General features: G+C 43.9%; 1 protein-coding gene across 1 annotated transcript in view; it reads left to right on the forward strand.

Moving 5' to 3' along the window:
• SIPA1L2 (signal induced proliferation associated 1 like 2) overlaps positions 1-27772 on the forward strand; it is a 245437-nt gene that overhangs the window by 112565 nt on the left and 105100 nt on the right. Inside the window, exon 3 of the mRNA XM_070364870.1 lies at positions 14731-16446. Coding sequence (XP_070220971.1) covers positions 14970-16446 — 1477 coding nt within the window. The 5' untranslated portion in view covers positions 14731-14969. The remainder of the gene's footprint in view (positions 1-14730; positions 16447-27772) is intronic.

The raw sequence follows: 27772 nt of genomic DNA on the forward strand, positions 1-27772 counted from the left end.
GTTTTCCATGGCTGTCGTTCTGTATAGGTCTCAGAACAGGTGGTCATCAGACCTGCCTGTCTTCATCTCTCTCTTACTTGTTAACCTGGAGATTCAAAAAAAGTAATGATTTCTGTGACCATCATTTTTATAAGGGAATAGGCTTCCTAGTATTCTTTCTGTTATTTTAATAAACTGTTATATATTATATTAGGTGGTCATTCTTTCTTTTAAAAACTACTTTATTTACTAATTTTAAATTAATTTTTATTGGCGTATAGTTGCTTTGCCATGCTGTGTTAGTTTCTGCTGTACAGTGAAGTGAATCTGTTATGCCTATAGCTACATTTCTTCTTTTTTAGATTATTTTCCCTTACCGGTCATTATAGAGTATTGAGTAGAGTTCCCTGTGCTGTACAGTAGGGCCTTAATTGTTGTTTGTTGCTGTTGGTCAGCCGCTCAGTCCGGTTCAACTCTTTGGAAACCATGGACTGCAGCACGCACACCAGGCTTCCATGTCCTTCACTATCTCCCAAAGTTTGCTCAAATTTGTGTCTGTTGAGTCAGTGATGCTGTCTAACCATCTCATCCCCTACTGCCCCCTTCTCCTCCTGCCTTCAGTCTTTCCCAGCATCAGGGTCTTTGGTAGTGTCGGCTCTTTGCATCAGGTGGCCAGAGTATTGGAGCTTTAGCTTTAGCATCAGCCCTTCCAATAAATATTCAAGGTTGATTTCCTTTAGGATTGACTGGTTTTATCTCCTTGCAGTCCAAGGAACTCTCAAGAGTGTTCTCCAGCTCCACAGTTTGAAAGCATTAATTCTTCGGCACTCAGCTTTCTTTATGGTCCAACTCACATCCATACACGACTACTGGAAAAACCATAGCTTTGACTATACAGACCTTTGTTGACCAAGTCCTTATTATTTACCTATTTTATATATAGTAGTGTGTATATGTTAGGTGGTCATTGTTTTACTTTTTTCTTCAGGTAAAGATCTTGGGTCTTGGGTACTTTATTAAATAAATAATCAGCCCAAGTTAATTATTATGCATCTGTAATTGGAAGTGGTTTATAGACTTGGCATTCACTTCATACTTTTGAAATTCCAAATGAAGTATGTTGAGGGAGTGTTTCCTCTTCAGTGCACTGGAATCCATTCTCTGTGACTAGTGAAATGAAAATGCGTCACCCTGGAAGCGAATGCCTTATTAAAGAAGTATGTGATGGGGAACAACTTCCTGAAGGAGTCATCGTAGCATCACCCCTGACTTTGAGTTTGCAGGAATCTTCGTGGTCTAGAGTGTTTTTCTTTACATTTTACTTATTCATTTTTGGCTCTGCTGGGTCTTTGTGGTCTGTTTGCTTTTTTCTCTAGTTGTGGAGAGCCGGGGCTACTTTCTAGCTGGCTTCTCATTGTGGTTGCTGCCCTTGTTTTGAAACACAGGCTCTAGGGCATGCAGGCTTCAGTAGCTGTGGCATGTGGGCTCACTAGGTGCGGCCCCTGGGCTCCGCTGCAGAGGCTAAATAGTTGTGGTGCATGGACTTAGTTGCTCCGTGATGTGTGGGATCTTCCCCGATCAGGGATCGAACCCGTGTGTCCTGCATTGGCAGGCGGATTCTTCACCACTGAGCCACCAGGGAAGCCCTAGAGTTTTGAGTGCACTTCGTAACTTTGAGGCAATGACATTAGGACACTTTGGGGTGAAATCAGACAGTGAGAGGGCGTGAAGGAAGCCTCCTTTGTGGCCCTCCCCTCCTCTGTTTCGCTGATACCAATATCTGTGCTGCAGGGTTCCTGTTTTCTCTTAGGATAAGTGTATTGACACATAGAGATGGAGAATTCGGACTAGACACTGGTATTAGCAGTATTTTTCCTTACCCGCTAGGTCCTGGGTTTATCATGGCCCGGGCTTTTGGAAGCTGAGCTGTTTTCTGTTTCTCCCCCTCCCCCAGTAGGTTGGCTTCATCCCTCATCCTAATCCTCCAGCCCCAGAGCCCGCCGCCCTGCAGGAGAATCAAACAAGCAGCATGGGCTTTTCCCTCCGCTTCCTTCCCGCACGGCATGCGGTAATACTCATGTCTTGCCTTTATGTGGTTCAGTATCTTATGTAAGCTCTCACTTGGTCTCCCGGTGCCTGTCTGAGGTGTGCAGAGCAGACCTGATCCCCATCATATACATGATGTCAGTGGATGCGTGGATGATTGAAGGGCCCACAGTTGATCCTGTCCTCAGAAGTGGACACCGCTCTCTTAATCCTGAGCCCTTTATACTGTCTTGCAGTGTACCCAGGGTCACAGGAGGTTGTAGGGATATGAAAATAGATGCAAATGTAAGCCATTATTTTTCTAACCAGAGTAATTTCCAGTGTGTGAGAATGGAAGGCACCATCTTTGTGAATATTTGCTATTAAAAAAGCCATATGCTCTTTAAGTTAAACAACAATAGGCATTGCTCATCTAACATTAATATCTGTTTCCGTGTTTAAATATCTTACTGTGAGACTTGAAGGAAAGGAAGTTGACGGTCACCTCTGCTTATGTAATAGAGTAATATGCTCTCTGTAACTTAAACATGCATTGATATTATGGGGGATTGCTTTTAAAATATTCTATTTATGGAGTTTAGGGCTTCCCAGATGGTGCTAGTGGTAAAGAATCCTCCTGCCAATGCAGGAGACCCAAGAGACATGGGTTCGATCCCTGGGTTGGGAAGATCCCCTGGAGTAGGAAATGGAAACACACTCCAATATTCTTGCCTGGAAAAATTCCATGGACAGAGGAGCCTGGTGGGCTACAGTCCATAGGGTCACAAAGAGTCAGACATGGCTGAGCACACGATGATGATTTATGGAATTTAAATTGTATATACTTGGATTTACATATTTATATATAGTTATGAAGTTTGGAACTTTAGGAAAAAATGCAAAGAAGAAAGCAAAACCCAGCTATTAGCCTACCTGTAATAGATGCTTACTATCATAATATGGGGATTCTCTGGTGGCTCTAGTGGTAAAGAACCTGCCTGCTAATGCAGGAGACATAAGAGATGCAGTTTTGATCCCTGGGTTGGGAAGATCCCCTGGAGTAGGAAATGGCAACCGGCTCCAGTATTCTTGCTTGGAAAATTACACGGGCAGAGGAGCCTGGCGGGCTGCAGGCCACATGGTCTCGAAGGGTCGGACATGACTGAAGCAACTTAGCATGCACGGCTCAGTGGTAAAGAATCTGCCTGCGATGCGGGAGATGCGGTTCAATGCCTGGGTCGGGAAGATCCCCTGGAGAAGAGAATGGCTAACCCATTCCAGTATTCTTGCCTGGGAAATCCCATGGACAGAGGAGCCTGGCAGGCTATAGTCCATGGGGTCACAAAAGAGTTGGACATGACTTAGCAACTAAACAACAGAATTTCATTATAATATGGGGGTGTTTCTTTGCAGTATTTCTATGTCTATAGGTTTTTAACACAAAGTTTTGTATTTCACCCCTTTCACATATTATGATATTGTAAATTCCCAAAGCCATCCTTGTTTTTCAGAAATTTGGGGATTGTGTAATATTTCATTGTACCATATTAACTGTATTTACCCCTGAAACTTCCCTGGTGGCTCAGATGGTAAAGCGGCTGTCTACAATGTAGGAGACCTGGGTTCGATCCCTGGGTCGGGAAGATCCCCTGGAGAAGGAAATGGCAATCCACTCCAGTACTATTGCCTGGAAAATCCCAGGGACAGAGGAGCCTGGTAGGCTACAGTCCATGGGGTCGCAGAGTCAGACACGACTGAGCGACTTCACTTTCTTTCACTTTTCACTGACTGCTAGGCTTCCCAGGTGGCTCAGTGGTTAAGACTCCACCTGCCCGTGCAGGAGACACAAAAGGTATAGGTTCAGTGTCTGGGTCAGGAAGGAAGGAAATGGCAACTAACTCCAATATTCTTGCCTGGCAAATTCCATGACAGAGAAGCCTAGAGGGCCACAGTCCATAGGGTCACAAAGAGTAGGACAAAACTTAGGGGTTGGGTATGCATGCACACACTGGCTGTTAAACTTGTGTCATAATTTTCCGTCTTAAAGTTCTGGAGTGAATATCTCTCTATACATGTTTTCTCCCACATCTCTTATTTCTTAGGGAGATTTTTCAGGTGATGAGTATGAGTCAAATGTATTGTACAGTTGTCTTTAATGGTGTTCAGAGAGAGTGCCTTCTGCAAATAGTGTCAGAAGTGGGGTCCTGTTTTTTTAGCTGCGTTTCTCCTATTACTTGTAATGCATGTGCATTTCTCACCCAGCTAAAAAGCTTCTTGAGGATTAAGAAGCTCTGTCATTCATGTTTAATGCTCCCTCAGGCCCCCCAGCATCCAGTCCAGGGCCTAATAAAACTGAATACATTTATTTACTGGAGTAACAAAAGGGTTTTTGTATCACACAATAAACCTCATAAAGCTGTTCAGCAAAACTCAGTATCCTGTAATTCAGATAAACGAGCACAATGAGAAGATAGCTTGGAGAGTGTGTGATTAGTGAATGGAGTTTGTTGTGTATTTGCTGCTAAAATTACTATTTCTGAAAAATCAAATACTAGACTATTGTCTAGGTTGGTGCAGTTTTCTTTTCATGTCCTTTATGTTCAATTGAAAGGAAGCATCCTCAGATTGAATGGTTTTCTGGTCTACTTGTTGGGTTTTAACAAAGAATGCATTGAAGGTAGCTGCTTTGTACGCTTAGTTCAGTTTTCAATAGCATTGGTTGATTTTAGTTTTGTTGAGCGAGGTGAGACAGATCCTTTGCTCTACAAGAGTTTTCACTGTGGATTCATTAGAAAATACCAGGAGTGAGAAGAAAGTGAGAAGATTGCTTCTCTTTCAGGTAAACAATAGGAAAGATCCCTAAATGTAGTTTTTAGGGCTCCAGCCTCCCAGGTTTTTATTATAAAATGCTCAGGTCCCTGTCTTGGTCACCTAGTGTCATTAAACCTTCATTTAGATAATAGAACAGATTATTTTCTATGATATTTAAATGCAGATAACAGAGGTACAGTCTAAATCACTTGGCACCAAATAGGAATTATTTTCTTCTTTTCCTATGTTTTCCTAAGACACAAATGCCTCAGCTTAAATTATTAATTGGAACGTCTGATTTCCTACTGTGTCATCTGTAAGTCAGGGGCCACATGACTGAAAAAATGCCATAACTAATAACCTCCTGAGGGAAAGAGGTGCAGAGCCATCTCTTTTTATCTCTTTCTGATTTAAAAGATTTAATGGGAAATAGTCAATACCCACAGCTGTTCATCTGTCTCCTTGGAAAAATTCCATGATCAAAATATTCCATTTCAGAAAATGGGTCTTTGTTTATTCTCTCTTGACATACACATGCATGGATGGAGGGATGGCTGAAAGTTGCTTACTATACCAGGAGTGAGTTACTATTTTTTATTGACACACTGGAAGTTCCAACTCCAGAATAATCTTGTTGTAATACAGTTGTGAATCTTCCCAGATGGTAAAGAGTCTGCCTGCAATCCAGGAGACCTGTGTCCGGTCCCTGGGTTGGAAAGATCCCCTGGAGAAGGGAATGGCAACGCACTCCAGTGCTCTTGCCTGGAGAATTCCATGGACAGAGGAGCCTGGTGGGCTTCAGTTGTGGTCTCTAAAATAACTTTTTAAATATGTGTTTATCATTTATTTGGCTGGTCCGGGTCTTAGTTGAGGCACCCCAGAATCTTTGATCTTTACTGTGGCGTGCGAAATCTTTCATGTGGCGTGTGGACCCGTAGTTGTGGCATGTGGAATCTAGTTCCCTGACCAGGGATCGAACCCAGGCACCCTCACAGGGAACATGGAGTCTTAGCTACTGCACCACCAGTGAAGTCCCCCTAACATTGTTTTAATTAGCAGTTGTAGTTGGGAAGCAATTGGCACATGACTGAAGATTGAGATCATCTTCCGGAAGCTTCTGTTTGCCTCTTGGAGAATCAGCTTAGCTATTGCAGTTCAGTTTCTGCTTTGTGTTCTGTTAGTCTTTGCACGTAAATCTGTTAACAGTAGCTGTGTTAGGTTTATAACCATGACTGTACTCTTTGGGGACAGTGATGTGTTGAACTCGTTTTAGCTGCTTGAAGTCAGTTTATCAATAAATATTCATTGAGATATAGATCGATTCTTCCCACTAATATTCTTTCAGACTTTGAATTTAGGAAACATAGAGACAAGCACTTGGCATTTGGATCTAATCAAATCTTTAGGCTGATACTTTGATATCAAAGGATTATTCCCATTATACAGATAGGAAACTGAGGGTCAGAAAGGATAAGTCACTTTGCTGTGGTCTCAGCTAGCCTGTGGTAGAGCCTGGCTGCTTGCTGAGCATCGCGTACAAAGCAGTCTCTCTGCCTGCCCAGAACTGAGGGTCTAGAGGGGGTTTGTGACATGTGAGCAGGCTGGTGTAAAATAGTGTGTATGGTGTTAATATAGGGTGAGAAAGGAGGCAGGTTGCTAGGGGAGCCTGCATTGAGATAACTTTTGAATCAGCGGTAAAATTTGAGAAGGCTTCCAGAGGACTAATCTATGAACTGAGCTCTCACTTCTGACACCTATTAGTAGAGTGGAGGGAAGAAGTCTTGCAGAGCGTTTGGGCAGGGGCCACCCTGTGCAGATCCCCCTGAGCAAAGTCAAATGAAGGGCTGCATGCGTGGGCCTGGGGTGGGGTTCGAGCCGCAGGACAAGGGGCTGGATAGCTACTCATGGGCCAGACCCTGCGTGACCTGTGTTGAGGAATTAGTGATGCGTTTTAGGATAATCTAGGAAAAATAAGAGTGGTGGTGGCAGTTGAGACGGCATGGTCTGCGTGGATTTGAGAACAGTCGGAAAGTCAAGCCGACAGGTCGCAGTTTACACGCGGACTGTGAGCAGAGGGCTGGGTGAGTCCTGGCTGCTTGGCGTGGGCCTTGGTGGCTGGCAGTGCCATTCCTGAGCTGGGCATGGGGCGATGGGGGAGCAGATGCTTAGGGGCTGTGCTGGAGGGTGTGAGCTGTCACAGCTCAGCATGGCCCTGTGGTCATGGAGACATCCCTCAGCATAGAAATTCGCATGAAACTGCTAGAGTTGCCAAGAAAAATGGACAGAATTAAAAGAGAAGGCAGCCTCGAATAATCCCTGAGGAGCATCAACTCTTGAAGAAAATCAGAGGAGGGGTCAGCCAAGAAACCAAAAAAAGAGAAGAATCCAGAATCACTGTGCCCTGATAGATGTGTCATGATAGTATGTTGAGTCAGTACTTTGGGGTAGTTTGATTTGCAGCCATTGCAGTTTAGATGGATGGATGAAGCTAATCATGAGTGCCAGCTAAGTGCCAGGCCCTGTTCAGCAGTGAACAGAGTGGGCCAGAACCCTTCTCTGGTGGAGCATGTGACCACTTCACTTGGAAAGTCACATAAGAGCTCCACCTAAGAAACCTTTGGTTTGACCCTTTTATGGAGCGCAGATTTTTTTTTTTTAATCATTAAAAGTCATTTTTATTGATTAAAGAATTTGAGGAATTAGAATAATTACAATTGATATAATCTTATTGAAGCATAGTATATTTACAAAATTATGTTAGTTTCAGGTGTATAACATAGAGATTGAGTGTTTTTACAGATTATAATCTATTAAATTTATTATAAAATAATGGCTGTAATTCCCCCTACTATGCAATATAGCCTTGTTTCTTAACTAGTACATAGTAGTTTGTGTCTCATACCCCTGATATGCCCCTCTCCCTTCCTCTTCTCCATTGGTAACTGCTAGTTTGTTTTCTCGGAGAAGGCAATGGCACCCCACTCCAGTACTCTTGCCTGGAAAATCCCATGGACACAGGAGCCTGGTAGGCTACAGTCCATGAGGTTGCTAAGAGTCGGACACGACCGAGCGACTTCATTTTCACTTTTCATTTTTAATGCATTGGAGAAGGAAATGGCAACCCACTCCAGTGTTCTTGCCTGGAGAATCCCAGGGACGGGGGAGCCTGGTGGGCTGCTGTCTATGGGGTCGCACAGAGTCGGATATGACTGAAGCAACGTAGCAGCAGCAGCAGCAGCAGTGTTTTCTATGTCTGTGAGTCTGTTCCTGTTTTGTTACGTACGTTCATTTGTGTTACTTTTTATTCCATATTATATGTGAAACATGGATTCTGATTCAGCATCAGGTAGAGTCACAGTACAGAGATCCAGTGGAGACTGAATCCTTCAGACATTTTTTACTTTACTTTGATGAAGAAGTCCTTAACTACACCAAAGGTATTGCTTTTCTAAGGCCATCACTTGAGAAAGTCTTCCAAATAGCAACATGGAGTGCTTTGAAAAATTGTTTGACATCAGTGTGAAAAGTACCCCTTCCAAAAGAATTATTCACCACAAATTGTAGGGTACTCCTATGTTATGAAGCCTCAGAAGATGAATTTTTCTCTTTTTTAATATTCTTATTTCCCCAAATATTTATCTTTTGTACCATCCCAATGTTTAATTCAGTGGAAAACAGTGGAAACAGTGGCAGACTTTATTTTGGGGGCTCCAAAATCACTGCAGATGGTGACTGCAGCCATAAAATTAAAAGACGCTTACTCCTTGGAAGAAAAGTCTTGACCAACCTAGACAGCGTATTAAAAAGCAGAGACATTACTTTGTCGACAAAGGTCCATCTAGTCAAGGCTATGGTTTTTCCAGTGGTCATGTATGGATGTGAGACTTGGACTATAAAGAAAGCTGAGCGCCAAAGGATAGATGCTTTTGAACTGTGGTGTTGGAGAAGACTCTTGAGAGTCCCTTGGACTGCAAGGAGATCCAACCAGTCCATCCTAAAGGAAATCGGTCCTGATTATTCATTGGAAGGACTGATGTTGAAGCTGAAACTCCAGTACTTTGTCCACCTGATGGGAAGAGCTGACTCACTGGAAAAGACCCTGATGCTGGGAAAAATTGAAGGCGGGAAGAGAAGGGGTCGACAGAGGATGAGATGGTTGGATGGCATCACTGACTCAGTGGACATGAGTTTGAGCAAGCTCCAGGAGTTGGTCATGAACAGGGAAGCCTGGCGTGCTGCAGTCCATGGGGCCACAAAGAGTCGGACACGACTGAGAGACTGAACTGAACTGAATGTTTAATTCAAGATAAATGGCTAAGAATGAATTTTCATGTCCGTACGTGCTGTGTGTTGCTAAGTTACTCAGTTGTGTCTGACTCTTTGCGACCCCATGGACTGCAGCCTGCCAGGCTTCTCTGTCCATAGGATTCTCCAGGCAAGAATATTGGAGTGGGCTGCTATGCCCTTCTCCAGGTCGACCAAAATATGGTTATTATGAACTGTCTATATCCATTTATGATCATCATTATGGGATAGTAGCCCATTTGTCAAATTTTTTTCATGTCCTTGATGTTCTTGGTCTACTATGATAAAGATTCAGGTTAATGGATTGTTTTATAGCTCCTTAGTCATGGCTTCACTGATACCAGGCTGAATGTGCTTGAACATAGTGATATGAGACGTGTGCTTCAGGTGCTTAGACCTTGTGCATGAACTCACCTCACCTCTATCGTCTTCCTGGCCACAGAGAGGATGGACTACTCAGATATACATGTTAGTGTTAGAATCCATAGAATATGAGAATGAAAGATGCATGTTTTTATGGTAGTTATATTTTATTATAAATCTGTCATATAATTTTAACCGTTTTTTCCCCGAATGAGGCTTGCAATTTGAGTATTTTGTGGTTTTCAATCCATTTGCTACAGATGCAGTCCTGGTAAGTGGCTCAAATGTAACTATATTATTGCTCTTGAAGACTCACTGATGTCTCATGGAAAACTTGGAAAAACATTCTATTTAAACACAACTATGCTTAAATATCACATTTTCTCCATTTCTGTCCTTGAAAAATTATTACCAAGACCATTAGAATGAGAATACCTTGGTCCTTCTGGCTCTGAAATTCTTTAGTTTCTCTGAGTGGCCTTTTGCTGGGTCTTCAGCCCTCTCTCTCAAGGCTGCCCCACCACCTGTGAAGTCAGACAGCTTTGCATGTAGATTTTAAAACGCTCACAGAGTACTGGTTACACCTTCTGATTTTTTTCCCCCCCTCAAGAGCAAAATCCATAGAATTTAATGTCATGTAAGAATAATTGGAAACTATTAGGGGAGGATGTCCTTGACATTAAAAACGCACTCAAGGAAAGGGAGCGTGCTGTCTGGGGAAACAGGGTCAGAAGAGGGTAAGTTCATTAAGTGATGACAGAAGTCAAAAGAAATGGGTTGGCTTCTTTGTTATCTAAGAAGTAAGAAGCTGCAGTTTTTGCTGAGATGCTGGGGCAAGAAGGTCTTTCAGCGGCTGCTACGGGGAATGGGACAGGGGATGACAAGGACAGGACCAACCTTGATAATTGGCTTGTATTTCACACTAGTGTCACAGACTAAACACCCCGCTGCACGACTTTGGGTAAAGAGAGTTCGGTGCTTTGTGGGTTGCATTTTCCCAGTTCTGAAGTGGTGCTGGCCTGTGACTTTGTGCTCTCTGCTTTGTCTGGAGGCCAGTCAGAGCCCTCGCATTTCTGCAGGCTACCGTTTCAAGACTCTTCTCTGAAATGTCATCCTTTTCCTATCCCTTCCATCATTTTGGGAATCATGACAGTCAGCTGCATGGCACGCTGCCCTACTCTTGAAATTCATTGTAGATTTGAGCACTGCTGCTGCTGCTGCTGCTACGTCGCTTCAGTCGTGTCCGACTCTGTGCGACCCCAGAGACGGCAGCCCACCAGACTCCCCCGTCCCTGGGATTCTCCAGGCAAGAACACTGGAGTGGGTTGCCATTTCCTTCTCCAATGCATGAAAGTGAAAAGTGAAAGTGAAGTCGCTCAGTCGTGTCCGACTCTTAGCGACCAGGCAAGAGTACCGGAGTGGGTTACCATTGCCTTCTCTGAGATTTGAGCACAGAGAATTATAAATATTTGATCAGTACAAAGAACAGAGTTGCATGCAGGTGTTTCCAGGATGCTTCCTGGATCACATCTTCATGGCTTTCAGGTACTTGCTACTAAGAGTGTGAATCCCTGTCTTTTAGAAACGTCTGAACTGCATGCTCTATGAAAACAGGAAGAAGGCTAGAACTAGGGAAAAAGCTAAAAATAATGAGAAACAGAGAGGTCTTGTGTTTCAGGCTCCTATCTATAAGCCAGACAGCTTGATCCGGGACCCTTCCTTTCTCATCTGTGGGGTAAAAGACACGCAGGGCTGGTTCCCTGGTATAGCGTGTCCTGTGTATGTGCACACACTTGTGCCCGGCTCTGTCTCCCTCTCACCCAGAGTGAGAAATCCAGATTCTGGATTGTTCCAGAGGTCACTCCAGCTCATGCTTTGGCTTTTCATTCTCTCCATTGTTTTCTCTCTGCTCTTCACCCGCTTCAGTGCCTTTGCCATTCTGTCTGTCTTGACATCTGCTTTTCAAAGACACTGGTTTCAGTTCTTCCCCATGAACCACAGTACTTTTGTAATTACATGATATAACGATTTCTCACTTAGCTTACTGAAAAACAAATGCTGTCATTGTTTTGAGGTGTTTTATTTTTATCACAGTGTTAAAATATATGACTATTTTAGTAATACTCTTAAAAGAAAGGTGCCCTCTATAGTTCTGTCATTAGAGATTCATTTGGGGAACTACGGCAAGCTGGAAAATGTGGCCAGGAGTACAAGGTGGCAGGAAGGGATTGGCAGGAGTTCTGCTGCAGCTTTAGATTAAGTGCATTATTCAGTTACTCTGTCAAGAACTGTCTGACTTTGAGCACTTTGAGTTGTTAGTGGAAAACTTGAAACGTGGTGTGTGTGCTGTGTGTGTGCTCACTCACTCAGTCGTGTCCAGCTCTTTGCCGCGCCGTGGACTGTAACCCACCAGGCTCCTCTGTTCATGGAATTCTTCAGGCAGGAATACTGGAGTGGGTTGCCATTTCCTGCTCCAGGGGATCTTCCCAACGAGTTACAGGTGGGTTCTTTACCCCTGAGCCACCAGGGAAGCCCAAATGGGAGAATAAAGGGGTGGTGATATTTCTGTCCTCTTCAGTGTAATCGCGTTGTTTAAAATTTCCATTCTTGGATCAGTTTAGGGAGTTTGTATTTTGCCAGGAAATCTTAGTTTCTTCTGTGTTTCTGAATTTGTTACTGTAGAGTTGTTTGTGGTACAGTTCTTTTTCATTTAGTTTTATTTCACTTAGACGTGTGTGTGTGATCATGTCTCCTCTCTCATTTCCAAACTTGTGTAAGATTATTCTTTCTTTCCCTTATTTCAGATTTGGGAAGGAGTGTATCCATTTTCTTACTCTTCAAAAAAAGCTTGGGGGAGAACGGATACATGTATACGTATGGCTGAGTCCCTTCTATGTTCACCTGAAACTACCACAAAATTGTTAATTGGCTGGACCCCAATACAAAATGTTTTCGGCGTTAAAAAAATTAAAATTAAAAAGAAAATAAAGACTAAAAAAATCCCCCTTTTGGATGTGTCTGTTTTTTCTATCCCCATCCCATTAATTTCAACTTTTATCTTTTTTCATTCCTTCTTTCCTGGTTTCTTTTGGTGCATTTTGTTATTGTTGAGGTGGTGAGCACTTAGTTCCTGATTGTATTTCTAGAAACATCACAGTTCAGTGCTTGGAACTGGATCCTTAGTAGGGCATGGTTCTTTCTTCTGTAGCAGGGATACAGATTAGTAGTAGATACTGAAAAGGAGGGTCACATTAATGCCTCTAGAATTCACATAGCTCTGTGCCAACTGTTAGACGTCATTCTTACCTTTTCAGGTTGTGTTGAGTGTTCAGGAAGCCGCGGACTTATCAATAGAATGCATACCTCACGTAGACACCTGCTACAGTAAATCAAGTACCATTTCAGCAGAGACCTAACAGGCCAGAAGTTGTTTTCTTTGATTTCTCAGTTGTCATTTTTTTCAGTTTCCAGGAAAGGATTTGGTGATAATATAAATCATAGAGGGCATAACTATAATTCAGAATCATCTGTGGTTCTTTGAAATATAATACTTGTAAGTGAAATAGAAAAGATGCTTTCAGCTCTGGTCCCTCTCTGAGCACCCTGGGCAGACCCCGGGCTGTTGAGTCCATGGAAAGCATCTGTCTGCTCACTACCCCTCGGTTTCCCCATTCTAGAATATCATTATTCCCCCAGTTATGAAGCTGCCCTGGGTGCAGACAGCATGTTGTCATGCCCACTCTAAGTTATTATTATTTTTCTCCAATGGAGAAGAAAGCAAGCTGCCATCATAATATCTTCTATTTCTGGAGATCACCACATGGTCATCAGAAAGTCATTAAGAACCCATTGGAATGAGTCCTTACACTGTTTAGCTATTCAGAATTTTAACATTACTCCTGACTGAACTGCAGTTGTTTTTTATGCTTTGGTGAAGGCTGAGGGAAAGCAGCTAGCTATATTATGCCTTTATTCTCGTCACTGTTTTCAGAAGAAGTAAAATCATTCTGTTTTTTTATTCCTTATCCAGCAGTAAGATACCTTGACAGCCATGAGTTCAGGAAATATGTAATACCTGGAAAATATTTTTGTTTAATTAAAAACAGAATAAATTGAAAAATTATTTATAATTAAAGAGGAGAGTTAATGAGGTCAAGTTTTCTACCGGCCACAAAGGTGAATCATGTTTTAAGTCTCTAAGCTTCTATTTTCCCGCACACATTTGTCAAGTTGCTATTGGCATAATGAACTAGAAAGCTATACTTGTTTAGGCACCAGATTCTTTTTTTCTTCCTTAACATTTTATTTTTTACTGCAGTAGAGTTGATCAACAGTGTTGTGATAGTTTCAGATGCGCAGCAAATACCGTTTTCGCAGAGAACTATCAGGCCAGAAGTTGTTTTCTTTCATTTCTCAGTGGTCATTTTTTCTGTTTCTAGGAACAGATTTGATGATAATCTAAATTATAGAGAAATTAATACATGTATTGCATCACATGTATTACATACATGCCATATATATACGTGTATCCATTCTCCCCTAAACTCCCCGCCCAGCCATGCTGTCACTTGACATGGAGCAGAGTTCTCTGTACTATCCAGTAGATTAAGAATCTGACACCAGATTCTTAGAAACTCCTCACTGTCAGGAGAGTGTGAGTTCCTATCTGCTTGCAAGAAAACATTCTGAAAACTCATTGTTAATGCCTGATACAGACCTTTTTGCTGCTGGACATTTTGAGTTTACCTGTTTCAGTTTAAGAGTACTCAAACAATGGCATTAGGATTGTGTTACTCTTGTAACTAATTGAAATGTTGCTTGGTTAACTGAGTTAAGCCCAGCTACATCATTAGATAATGTTGATATGGAGATGAAGGGCGTGGCTCCTGGCTTAGGGGAGTTTCCAGTTCACTAGTGGAGGAGACTGATCGGTAAACCAGAAGAGTATAGGAGAAGCTGCTGTGGCAGTGTGAATGCGGGTATTATGGAAACAGAGGAAGCACTCTTTGCTCAGATGTGGGCCCATGGTGGGAGGGTGCTGCTTGACTGTGTGATGTAAATTCTAGGCTGCCAAGTAGAGTGAGAGGGCAGAGTGTTTGGAGAAAAGAGGAGCATGATATGGAACCGTGCAACTTCCTGACAGTTTGGGGGGAATTGGAGAGAAGGGCAGATAAGAAGCTGTATGGGGAATGGGTTGAACTTGAGCTGCAGTGATTGTTAATGGCTATTTTCTGTTTTTTAATTCAGGTGAAGGAAGCACTCCTGGCCAGTTGTCTTAAGGGATGCTGTTGGAGAGGATGGAGGTGTACAAAATTATTACAGACTGAGAAGCAAGTTGGTTTTGGGGGAACCATACTCTGAGGATGTTGTTTGCTTTTGGTTAACAAGAAGAAATACAACTCTAGAAGAAGCCTTTGTAAATAACAATGTAATTAGATCTACAGCAGTCTTTCTGGTGGGACTTGGAGCTCCTTGCTTTGGCAGACATGAGTGACCCCAGGCAGTCACAAGAAGAAAAGCACAAGCTCGGCAGAGCCTGTTCGAAGTTCAAGGATCCTCCCAGAATCATGCAGTCAGATGATTATTTTGCTCGAAAATTTAAAGCCATCAATGGCAACATGGGACCCACCACTTCTTTAACTGCCTCCAGTTCCAATGAGAGTGGTGGTCCAGCTAATGGTACCCCGGCCGTGCCCAAGATGGGTGTGAGAGCAAGGGTGTCTGAGTGGCCTCCTAAAAAGGACTGCTCCAAGGAGCTGACCTGCAAGACCTTGTGGGAAAGCCGGTCCCAGACCAGCTATGAAAGTGTCACGTCCATTATACACAATGGGCAGAATGATGGGAGCGAGGGCCAGCAGGAGGAGCCGCTCGACCTGGACTTCGTGGAGGCAAAGTATACCATTGGGGACATCTTTGTGCACTCCCCACAAAGAGGACTGCACCCCATAAGACAGAGAAGCAATAGTGATGTTACCATCAGTGACATCGACGCAGAAGACGTCTTAGACCAAAATGCAGTGAACCCCAATACAGGGGCTGCCCTGCACAGGGAGTACGGAAGCACGTCGTCCATCGACCGGCAGGGCTTGTCAGGGGAGAACTTTTTTGCTATGCTTCGAGGGTATCGGCTGGAGAACTATGACCACAAGGCCATGGCCCCTTTTGGGTTCCCCGAGTTCTTCCCCTGCGACCCAGCCATCTCCCCCAGCCTTCACGCCGCAGCACAGATTTCTAGAGGCGAGTTCGTACGCATCTCAGGATTAGATTATATGGACAGCGCCCTCCTCCTGGGGAGAGACAGGGACAAGCCTTTCAAACGGAGGTTGAAGTCAGAGTCAGTGGAAACGTCCCTCTTCCGCAAGCTTCGGGCTGTGAAAAGTGAACATGAGACATTCAAGTTCGCCTGCGAGCTGGAAGATGGGCGTCTTGAGAGGGGGGTCCGCCCTTGGAACTGCCAGCGCTGTTTTGCACACTATGATGTCCAGAGCATCTTGTTCAACATCAACGAAGCCATGGCCACGAGGGCGAACGTGGGCAAGAGGAAGAACATCACCACCGGGGCCTCAGCGGCATCCCAAACTCAGATGCCAGCCGGCCCGCCGGGCAGCTGCGACTCCCCGCTGGGGAGCAAGGAGGACCTCAACTCCAAAGAGAACCTCGATGCCGATGAGGGTGACGGGAAGAGCAACGACTTGGTCCTCAGCTGCCCTTACTTCCGGAATGAGACAGGCGGGGAAGGCGACCGGAGGATCGCCCTGTCCAGGGCCAACTCGTCATCCTTCAGTTCTGGGGAGAGCTGCTCCTTCGAGTCTTCGCTCAGCTCTCACTGTACCAACGCAGGCGTCTCAGTCCTGGAGGTGCCCAGGGAGAACCAGCCCATCCACAGGGAGAAGGTGAAGCGCTATGTCATTGAGCACATCGACCTGGGGGCCTACTACTACCGCAAGTTCTTCTATGGCAAAGGTAAGACACACCCCCGTGTGTCCCGGGGTCCCTCCCTGGGGCCACTTGGAACGTGTGACTTTGTGTCAGATCCTCACCGTCAGGGGGTCTGAGGCCGTTGTCCCCTGGGCTTGAGCTTGTTCTGTATCATGGGGCCTCCACCGTTGTTGGACTGATCCTTCCTTATTAAAAAAAAAAAAAACAATTTAAACCTTTTGGCCACACTGTGCAGCATGCTGGATCTTAGTTCGCCAACCAGGAATTAAACCAGTGCCCCCTGCAGTGGAGACTCAGAAGTCCTAACCACTTATTGTTTGTTGTTCAGTCACTAAGTCATGTATGACTCTTTTGTGACCCCATGGACTGTAGCCCTCCAGGCTTCTCTGTCCATGGGATTTCCCAGGCAAGAGTACTGGAGTGGGTTGTCATTTCCTTCTCCAGGACATCTTCCTGACCCAGGGATCGAACCTGCATCTCCTGCATTGACAGGTGGGTTCCTTATCAACTGAGCCACCAGGGAAGCCCCCTAGTCACTTGACTGTCAGGGAATTCCCTTATCTCTTCTTTAGAGATCCCCAGTTCCCTTCCTTCACTGATTCCTGGTCCCTGATATGGAAACACCTACTCTTTCCTTCTCGCAGCCAATTTGTGAACATCACAGACCCCAGACTCCATTTAAGTTTACTCCGTTTAGGGTGCCTTCATTGATGGAGTCTATTGCTCTTTCATCCTCTGCAGTCTTTCATACTGTGAACAATGAATAATTCTTGTTCTTTTGCCTCTAGCTTTTTCTGTATTTTTCTCCTGTGCCTTGGCTTCATCTTTTAAATTTTATGTCTTCACAGCTCCTGCTGCATTGTTTTGCATATTGGAAGTGTTGAGCAAATCTTGTTGAAAGAATGTATGAATGTATAAATCAGTAGGACGGGCAGATTTAGGTTTCTTGTGTTTTTACAAATAGGCTTAAAGGTTAAGATACAAATAATTCTTTGCTATTGTTATTTTAGAAATTCTTTACGTACATGTAATATCTGACAATTCGTGTTTGCTTTTGTTTGTATGTCCTTGAAGGATACGTCCCTCAGAAGTCACGTAGTTGAGGACTTCCCTGGTCGTCCAGCGGTTAGCGCCCCATGTTTCCAATGCCAGGGGCATGGGTTCGATCCCTGGTCAGGGCATTAAAATACCATGTGATATTTTAGGATGTGTGGCATGGCCAAAAAAAAAAGTACAAGAAATGATGTGATTCAGTCTTCAGCCTTTCAATGTGTCCTCAATTATTCCAGAGACATGAGAATCCACTCTGTGTCAGAGACCTACAGAGAAACATGTTTTAAACACACACAAGTAAAACATGTGGAGTCAAACACCCAGGGACTCTCACCCCACCTTCTTAGTGGGTGTGACTGCCTTCCTTTCCCCTTCCTTCACGACATACTCTCTGGGGCTTCTTTTTCTGTACGAGGTTCCCTTGCCACCCCCTCCACCCTGACATTCCCCTTAGAGCGCTGAGGTGGTGGAGGTGGCCCAGCCAGCTGGGGGAGGCTCTCCTGTTCCTTCATGAGGAAACCATCCTGCCACTGGCATGAATAAGTTCGGGCTGACTACACTCTCAATTTGTTTAGTATTGGTTTCTATCTTCAGAATGCTTGTCTGCAGTCTGACTCCAGCTATTTTGGGGTTAGGTTTGGGGTTAGGTCAGTGAATACTTACTGCCAGCATTTCATTTGCATTCCTTTGCATATCTTAGTGTAGTAAGCCTACACAATGTATACAGAGTAAAGAGCCGATGTTTTCTGTGCCCAGGCTTGCCACCTTCTCATCCATTTAATGTCCTTAGGATCTGTTCCATGAGATGATATAATTCTGACCTCAGAAGGTCACTCCATCCACATAGTCCCTGGGGCCTTCTTAGGGACTACATGCTTACATTTATTAAATGAATAAATGAATAATTATTAAATGAATAAATTTCCCCTAATTTTGCATCAATCTAAATTTAACCAATCCATAATCACAATATTATGAAGTCATATAAATTAATGAAGTGAATGTAATGTTGATAAGTACCCATAGCTAAATAAGCAGACACTGGAATGGTGACTGATCATATACTTTGAGTTGTTCTTGTACTGATGACGTGGTATGACTGAAATAATTTTGTCAACATGTTGGTTCCCTGGCTATGTCCCCTGCAGTCCCATCTCAGCCCTGGTCCCTCAGTATCACCAATGTGAGCTGTTGCCTTAGAGCCAGTGAACTCACAGAACCCTGGACCTTCTCTTTAGTCTATGCCAGAAATAAATCATGGCCCTCAGGGGCAATGCATTATAAAACTCTGCTCATGGATGCTCTCAAGGTAGAAGTGTAGTTGTTTTTGGAAAGGGATAACAGACTGGTTCCAAATAGGAAAAGGAGTACGTCAAGGCTGTATATTGTCACCCTGCTTATTTAGCTTCTATGCAGAGTACATCATGAGAAATGCTGGGCTGGAAGAAGCACAAGCTGGAATCAAGATTGCTGGGAAAAATATCAATAACCTCAGATATGCAGATGACACCACCCTTATGGCAGAAAGTGAAGAGGAACTAAAAAGCCTCTTGATGAAAGTGAAAGAGGAGAGTGAAAAAGTTGGCTTAAAGCTCAACATTCAGAAAACTAAGATCATGGCATCTGGTCCCATCACTTTATGGCAAATAGATGGGGAAACAGTGGAAACAGTGTCAGACTTCATTTTTGGGGGCTCCAAAATCACTGCAGATGGTGATTGCAGCCATGAAATTAAAAGACTCTTACTCCTTGGAAGGAAAGTTATGACCAACCTAGATAGCATATGCAAAAGCAGAGACATTACTTTGGCAACAAATGTCCATCTAGTCAAGGCTATGGTTTTTCCAGTGAGAGCTGGACTGTGAAGAAAGTTGAACGCCAAAGAATTGATGCTTTTGAACTGTGGTGTTGGAGAAGACTCTTGAGAGTCCCTTGGACTGCAGGGAGATCCAACCAGTCCATTCTAAAGGATATCAGCCCTGGGTGTTCTTTGGATGCTAAAGCTGAAACTCCGGTACTTTGGCTACCTCATGTGAAGAGTTGACTCTTTGGAAAAGACTCTGATGCTGGGAGGGATTGGGGGCAGGACGAGAAGGGGACAACAGACGATGAGATGGCTGGATGGCATCACTGACTCGATGGACATGAGTTTGGGTGAACTCCGGGAGTTGGTGATGGACAGGGAGGCTTGGCGTGCTGCAGTTCATGGGGTCGCAAAGAGTCGGACATGACTGAACAACTGAACTGAACTGAACCATGGAGAAACAGACTTCCTGCTTAAGCTCTTTTTTTTTTTAAATTGATGAAGCTATGGCTGTCGATGCTAGTGATAAAATAGTCTCTTAGACTTATTACACCCTGAAATCCTTAGGCAGTGAGTCATGCTGGCAAATTGAGTTTAGTAAGTAGTTTTTGTGATTCACCCTTTAAAACATCAGAATGTAAAAAAAAGGATATATATGTGTTTATGTATGATGCATATTTATACAGATACTGCTGGCATCTCATTTGCATTCCTTTGCATATCTTAGTGTAGTAAGTCTACAGAGTGTATACAGAATAAAAAACCAATGTTTTCTGCACCCAAGGTTGCCACCCTCTGATCCATTTAATGTCCTTAGGGTCTATTCCAAGAGATGATTTAAGTTTGCCAGATTCTGTTAATCCTCTTAACTGCTTTTTGTAGTTTTTCTCTTGAACTCTTACTGTCACTTCCTGATGATTAGAAAGAGCTGTCTGTGAGTGGCTTATTTTCTCCACTTTTTCTGATTTGCTTCTCAGGATTTTCTTGGACTTCAGAAATGACACCATTAAACTTGGTGGATTTGAGTGTGAAATAAAACATAAAAAAGAAAAAAATCTGAGCACAGAGGACCTGTGGGTGAGTTGTAGGTCAGCGTAGACGTGTGGCTTGAAAGCTCGGGCTTGCTGGGCTCCCCCTGGGTCTGCGAATGAGCCAGACAGCTAAATCCTAGACTACTCAGCAAAGCCTGCACAGTGAGGGTGCCGGGCAGCTATCGCCAAGGCCCTTTGTCTTGTGCGCTGCAGTTCTGTACTGGGCACTCTGTTTACAGCTAATGGGACCTGGGGCCAGGAGGGAGCAGGAGGAGACAGAATCAGAGCCTGCCCAGCCCTGGTGCTCAGCTCGCTCCTGTAGCCATGGATGGTGCTTGCTTCCTCCTATATTTAGCTCTTTCCTGTGGGCCCATGAGACTTCAAATTGCAGTCAGTGACAGTAGTAGCTGCTGATGCTCTGGCTGGTCTCTCTATCTAGCCGTTAAGGATTAAAGGCAGAGGCAGCAGCCCGGGTTTCTGGTGGTCAGGTGGCTAAGGCTTCCTCTGTGTGGGAATGGAGCCAGGCTTTTTCCAAGGACCACATGCTTAAAAGCATATGTCTGCCAGATAAAGTGCAATGATTGAATTAATGATTTCCCCTCATTTTTGCATCAAGCCAGATTCATACCAGCTTCAACCATTGGAATAACCCCCAACATGTCACACACTGGAGGAACAGCATTGTTCAGGAGCAGGGGCCCCAGGCAGACTGGCCCAGATAGGGAGGGTGTTTTTGTAGGTAGCTTTTTTCTTACCCTTTCTCTTTTCCCTTTGCTCAGTTCTCTTTGGAAGAGGGCTGTCACGGAATCTTTTGACCCTTTCCAGAATGCCTTTTATTTTCCTTCATGATTCTTCATTGTTCTCTGTGAAACTTCATTTTCAAAAGAATGACATGGCTCCCAGTCTCTGGGAAAGGTTTAAAGACCCAACCTCTAATAAGGTGGTGGACTCTCTACTGAGCAGTTAACAGGAAATGGCTGTGTTTTGTGCCGACGTGTATTCCTGTGACACAGAGTCACCGAACGGCTTTGAATAACTTTGCAAAAGGATTTATGTAGGGGAGTGGCCTGCCATGGTGCCCTGTGGGTAGCATTGCTTGTCTGGGCAAATCCGTCTGTAGCCTTCAGTGAAGCAGCTTTTGGAAAGAGCATGGGGATTGTAGCCAGCCTGGTGAATGCTCCCTAATGTCCCTTCCTTCTACTGGTGATGACCGGGGTGCTTTGGGCTAGGCTGCTGTTTACATCATGGAACACTAGTGAACTTATGGTTTCCTCCTGGGAACTAAGGCCCCCTGGGTGGAGGGAGATTCCTGCTGTGGACTTGGTGGGAATATCCTTTAGCTTTCCTTGGAACATGGCAGACCCCCGGGGGCTTTGAGCCACGTAGAGCCGCTACTGAGCAACTGGCTGTCCCCAGTGTGGCTGGAGCCACAGCCACTCGCACAGCACAGAAAGGCTGTGGATTTCTGTGTGTCCTGTGCTTTTTAGGTAGTTATACACCGGAGAGTTGCTCCGATGAGTTCTAAAGCTGTTCAGTGCTTTAATTCAGGTCACACACACAAGAATGACTCCAGAAGGTGAAATAAGTCACTTCGAGGTGAACAGAGGTCAAATAGAAGGATAAAACCGCACTTCTTTGATGACTCAGGAGTGAAGTGAGAAATGACAGAATTGTGTCTGAGTCTTTAGGAGCATTGTCTTGGGAGGCCACTTGTCTGGTTTAGGAACGTGTGTTTCTATGAATGTGGGGGAAAAATACTAAGATTGACAATATTCTTTTTTTTTGGTGGGGGTGGTTTGTTGTTGTTGTTCAGTCATTAAGTTGTGTCTGAGTCTCTGCGACCCCGTGGACTGCATGGACTGCAGCACACCAGGCTCCCTGTCCTTCACTATCTCGCGTAGTTTGCTCAGATTCCTGTCCGTTGCATCAGTGATACTGTCTAACCATCTCATCCTCTGCCGCCTCCTCCCTTTGCCTTCAGTCTTTCCCAGCATCAGGTGTTTCACAGTGAGTTGTTCTTGGCGTCAGGTGGCCAAAGTATTGGAGCTTCAGCTTCAGCATCAGTTCTTCCAATGAATATTCAGGGTTGATTTCCTTTAGACTTGACTGGTTTGATCTCCTTGCAGTCCAAGGGACTCTCAAGAGTCTTATCCAGTACCACAATTTGAAAGCATCGTCTTGGGTGCTCAGCCTTTTTTATGGTCCAACTCTCACATCTACACACGGAAAAACCATAGCTTTGATTGTACGGACCTTTGTCAGCAAAGTGATATCTTCGCTTTTTAATATGCTCTTTTGGTTTATAATTTTTAAGTGGCATATAAATGTTGTATGATCACTGTGGGAAAATAAGAAGAGGTAGAGAAGCAAAGAAAAAAGAAGGAAAACTACTCCAGTCTGTGAGAGAGAATTCCCGGGAACAGTTCCTCTTTATCCTGCTAGGCCTTTTCCTTTGCAGATAAACGTGTGTAAAGGTATCCTTCTCCGCTGGGTGCCATGGAGCTTGCCTTGGGTGCCCATGCTTCTTCGTGGACACTTCTGTCATTGTGTACAGAGCTGCATTAGCATGCTGAGTCATGGTCAGTGATCATAGTCCCCCATGGGCGCATGGGGAGATGCCAGGTGTTTGCCAGCCATGCCCTGGGCAGGAGAGTTAATGACTGTATTTGCTTTACTTTAAACAAAAAAGACCTATGAACTTGCCAGGAGCACAGAAATAGACATTTATGTCTCATATCTATAAACCTACTCATGTAAAACATATTGATGAATATTCATGTTAATAATAGATCTTTACTTGAAAAGCAAGTTATTATAAAAATGTTTACATTTTATAAAATTTGGAACATTATAAAAATTTAAGTCATAGCCTTCCCCTTCTCCACTTAAATGTGGGCTGTGCTCACTCACCTGTAAAGGGCAGGGTGTGTGAAGAGGGAACGAGTCTGACACACACTACCCCAGCAGGTGATCCAGGTCAGCATCAACAGCAGTAAACCGTGTGGGTGGTTTATACCCTTGATGCGATGGGAGTGGCATTTCTGTGATCTTCCTCTCCAAACACATAACCTCAGTCAGTTTAAGGAAAAACGTTAAACAGATCACAGCTGAGGTACATTCTAGAAAAATCCCTGCCCAGTACTTCTCAAAACTGCCATGGTCATCAAAAAAAGGGACGTCTGAGAAACCGTTACTCTAGAGGAGCCTAAAGAGACAGGATGACAATGTCACGTGGTGTCCTAGGTGGGATCCTCCAACAGGAAAAGGACATCAGGTAAACAGTAAGAAAATCTGAGCAAACTATGGACTTCAGTTAATAATGATATATCACTGTTGGTTCATTAATTGAACAAATAAACCAAAGTTTGTAAGGTGTTAACAGCTTGAAAGCTGGGTGAGTGGTATAAGAGAACTCTCCTATCTTTTCAACTTTTCTGTAAATCAAAAAATTTTTAAATCATTTACCTAATTTAAAAAAAATTTTGTTATAAATTCTCATGATATATTTACAATCAGAATCTTTAAAATAAGAAAGAAGAAACAAATATGGTTCTTGAGTAGCAACCCTACAGGTTTTTGTTACTTTATCCAACTGCCATAGGATTCTGCAAACTGCTGACTCCACTGTTTAAAATAGAGTGAAAACTAATAAGGTGTCCGTTCTGTACAGCCCTTCCTGTACATACTTGCCATGAGTATCTTCCTCAGACTTGAGAGGCAGGAGGATTGTCAAGCTGTAGGATTTCCTATTTCTGCTATCTGTATTGAAATGCACAAGACGTCCCCTTTAAATCTCCCCCCACCCCTTGAAATCTTCAGGTTAAGGTGAGGGACTATTTGGGATGTCCTTGGTGCTGTGGCCCCCACATCTTCACTGAACTCTCTGAAGGAGGCTTTTGTGCCCTACTCATTTTTTTCTTATGATTTTTGGTGACAAGTACAATGAAAGAAATATGTATCTTGTAGAAGTCCTTCATGAGGAACTGGGTGGGTTTTACAGGGCAGACTCTGTAGTGAATATGAAAGAGTCTTAGTTGTCCTCATTTTCTCCCCTCTTCCCTTCCCCTTTTTCTCCCCTCCTTCCTATAGTAGGAGAAAACACTATAAAACCTAAAGAACCTATAGAACTTATAGAACCCCTAAACACTTAGGGGTCCTAGTGTTTATAGTTCCATCATGTGCTCCTGAATATGACAGAGAATTTCTTTGATTTCCCCTTCCCATCTTAGATTTACAAGAGTTCTTAGGTGTAGGCAGATTGAAATTCTTTTCAAAAAGGTTGGAACTTTCCAAAAAACAGTGTTCAGCTGTTTCCAAGTGCACCGGGTATCCAACAAAAGCTGTATCCATACAACAGTGTAGGGGATTTCCTGGCTTTTCCAAGGTCCATTTCTGCCCATTGTAGAGTCCAAGCTCGTACAGCTTACCGCACAACAGGCTAACAAATCGAGACAAATTGTTAGGGCAAGGAATAGTGACTTTATTCAGAAACCAGCAGGCTGAGAAGACGGACTAGTGTCCTAAAGATCCATCTTAACTGGAGTTGGAATTCTGGGTGTTTTAATACTAAAAGGTGAGGGAGGGGTGTTTGGCTGTTGTAAACTTCTTGCTGGGAATCCTTTGTCCTTGCGCCTGTCCAGGTTTGTCAGGTCGTGACATTCCTGTAACCCTCCAACAAGATAAATGTTGTTCTCTGTAATCTCTGTACGAATGGGGAAGTGTTATATCCTTAAATGTCAGAGCCTTGAGCCTGGGCTGCCCTGTATATGTCCGGCTGTAGGCAACATTCTTAACTTGTAGCAAAAGCAATAGGATACAAAGGTTAAAGTAAAAGAAACAGTACCAATATGAAATCAGATTTACTCTCACCTATTACACCTTAAGATACCAGCTCTTCAGCTTTGAAGGCCCTTCCTATGTCTGGCCCATCCCTGGCCAGCAGATCTGTCATACCTCCAGCTGATCTTTCTAGGGTCTCTTTTCTATAAAAATCTTTAAGTTCCCTTATTTTTTTAACTGCTCTTACCCTGATCTATGTAAATTTACCCTTTTCTCTGATGCCAGTCTTTGTCATTGATGTTTTAACTGAAGAGTCATACTTGTTTTGTACATCTGCTGAATGAGCACATAGTAGGAAAGGATTCTTCTGGAATATGTGTGACTGCTAACTCACTCCTCTTGATATCAGCTAATGGTTTTATGGCATTGGGAGTGTCTTTTTGCCAGTGGGCAGAGGCATCTGTCCACTCTTGTAGTTGGGGCCTATGACTGGTGGGCGGAAGTGCTGTATCTTTTTTTAAAAGACTTTTTATTTTGTATTGGGGTTTAGCCGATTAGCGATGTTGTGATAGTGTCAGGTGAACAGCAAAGGGATTCAGCCATAGATATACGTGTATCCATTCTCCCCCAAACTCCCTTCCCTTCTAGGCTGCGAGTTGGCCTATCTTGATGGAAAGAGCATAGACTGAAATCAGGCTCTTGGGTTTACATCCCAACTCAGTTTGGGGCAAATTCTTGAACTTCATTGTACCTCAGTTAATCATCTACAAAATGGGATCATTAAAAAAAACTATCTCCTATAAAGAAAGGGCTTAGAACAGTGCCTGTTACATTCTGTGCATTCTTGTCCTCCCAAGAGTTCTTAAATGTAGGAGACTTTCCTCTAAAAAGGAGCTATTATCCCTACCTCCGGTACAGCAGTTAAAGGGCAGTATTTTATTTTAATTGTTAAAAGATGGGAAAAAAGTAGAGCGAACCAGATGGGAGAGTGGGCCCCAGGGAAAGGTATCTGGTGAAGTCTGCCACTCCATTCCAAACACATTCACTTAAGTTTCACTAATGTGGCAGTTGTGGGCATGAGGATAATTTTACATATGAAATGAACCCCATGCCTTAGTGATGCATGGCTGCATTTGCTTTGAATTTCATGCCTGGTGGCTTCTTTTTTCCCCCCCCCTTCTGGTTTTATACAGTCACTGAGGAGAATTAATAGGGAATTGGACACTATTATATTCATAAGGGTGAACTGAGTACCACCTAACAATACTACTATTCTAAGATGCAAATTCCTCCTTTAGTGGACACAATCACCTCAGTTCTTAACTTCAGTGCCTGGCCAGTGCCTCCACAAACAGAGTTCCCACTGAGGTCCAGAGGGGCTCTTAGCAGGGAAGAATCACCCAGCTACAGCCGAGATTCAGCCTGTGGGTTACGGTCATACGGGTTCCATGCGGCAGATGGGGTGGGGGGCGTGGCTGGAGAAACATGCATGCTGTGCTGGGGAGGTCACAGCTCCCACCCACCGCAGCATCTTAGAACTGTATGCTAGTTCATCGTATCCATCCTCTGGCCTCAGGAGTGTTCTCAGTCAGCTACTGAGGAGTAATGCTCTCATATTTCTCTTGGATGAGGTATTAATACTCTAATATTTCTGTATAGCTTGACCAATGTGGCAGTTAACTGGGAAATCTTCCTTACATTTTGCTACTGGTGTAACAGGGAAGAATAAATCTGCCCCCATATTAGATTTGTTTCTTTTACTTTAACCTTTGTATCCTATTGCTTTTGCTACAAATTAAGAATGTTACCTAAAGCCTGAAATATACAGGAGAGCCCATTCTGGAGGTGCTAATCTTTAAGGGTATAATACTTTCTTATTCCTATGAAGATAAAAAGTTGCAGAAGAGAGAATAGCACTTATCAGACATGACTGAGCGACTTCACTTTCACTTTTCACTTTCATGCATTGGAGAAGGAAATGGCAACCCACTCCAGTGTTCTTGCCTGGAGAATCCCAGGGACAGGGGAGCCTGGTGGGCGGCCATCTATGGGGTCACACAGCGTCGGACACGACTGAAGTGACTTAGCAGTACTGGAAGTCTACAGGAACACCATGATCTGACCTATGTGGACAGCTGTAAGAATGAAGGATTCTGAACCCCGAGAAGTTTACAACTAACCACACCTCTCCCTCACCTTGCATTTAGAAGTGCTTTTCTAAACCCCTTTGGGGGCGTTTAGGACTTTTTGAGCACAAGCCTCCCATCTCCTTATGGCACTGCTGCTACTGCTAAGTCGCTTCAGTCGTGTCCGACTCTGTGCGACCCCATAGACGGCAGCCCACCAGGCTCCCCCACCCCTGGGATTCTCCAGGCAAGAACACTGGAGTGGGTTGCCGTTTCCTTCTCCAATGCATGAAAGTGAAAAGTGAAAGTGAAGTTGCTCAGTCGTGTCCGACTCTTAGCGACCCTATGGACTACAACCCACCAGGCTCCTCCGTCCATGGGATTTTCCAGGCAAGAGTACTAGAGTGGGGTGCCATTGCCTTCTCTGTATGGCACTGCAGTAAACCTCTACTCCAAACTCAGGGTTTTGGTTTGTTTGGCCGCACTGTGCTTAGGTCACTTGAACTTATTTGTGGTAACACTGATACAGTAAAGTTGGAAATTAGGGTCTTTGGAAA

The sequence above is a fragment of the Bos mutus genome, chromosome 28 (assembly GCF_027580195.1).
Source record: "Bos mutus isolate GX-2022 chromosome 28, NWIPB_WYAK_1.1, whole genome shotgun sequence".
Lineage (NCBI taxonomy): Eukaryota > Metazoa > Chordata > Mammalia > Artiodactyla > Bovidae > Bos > Bos mutus.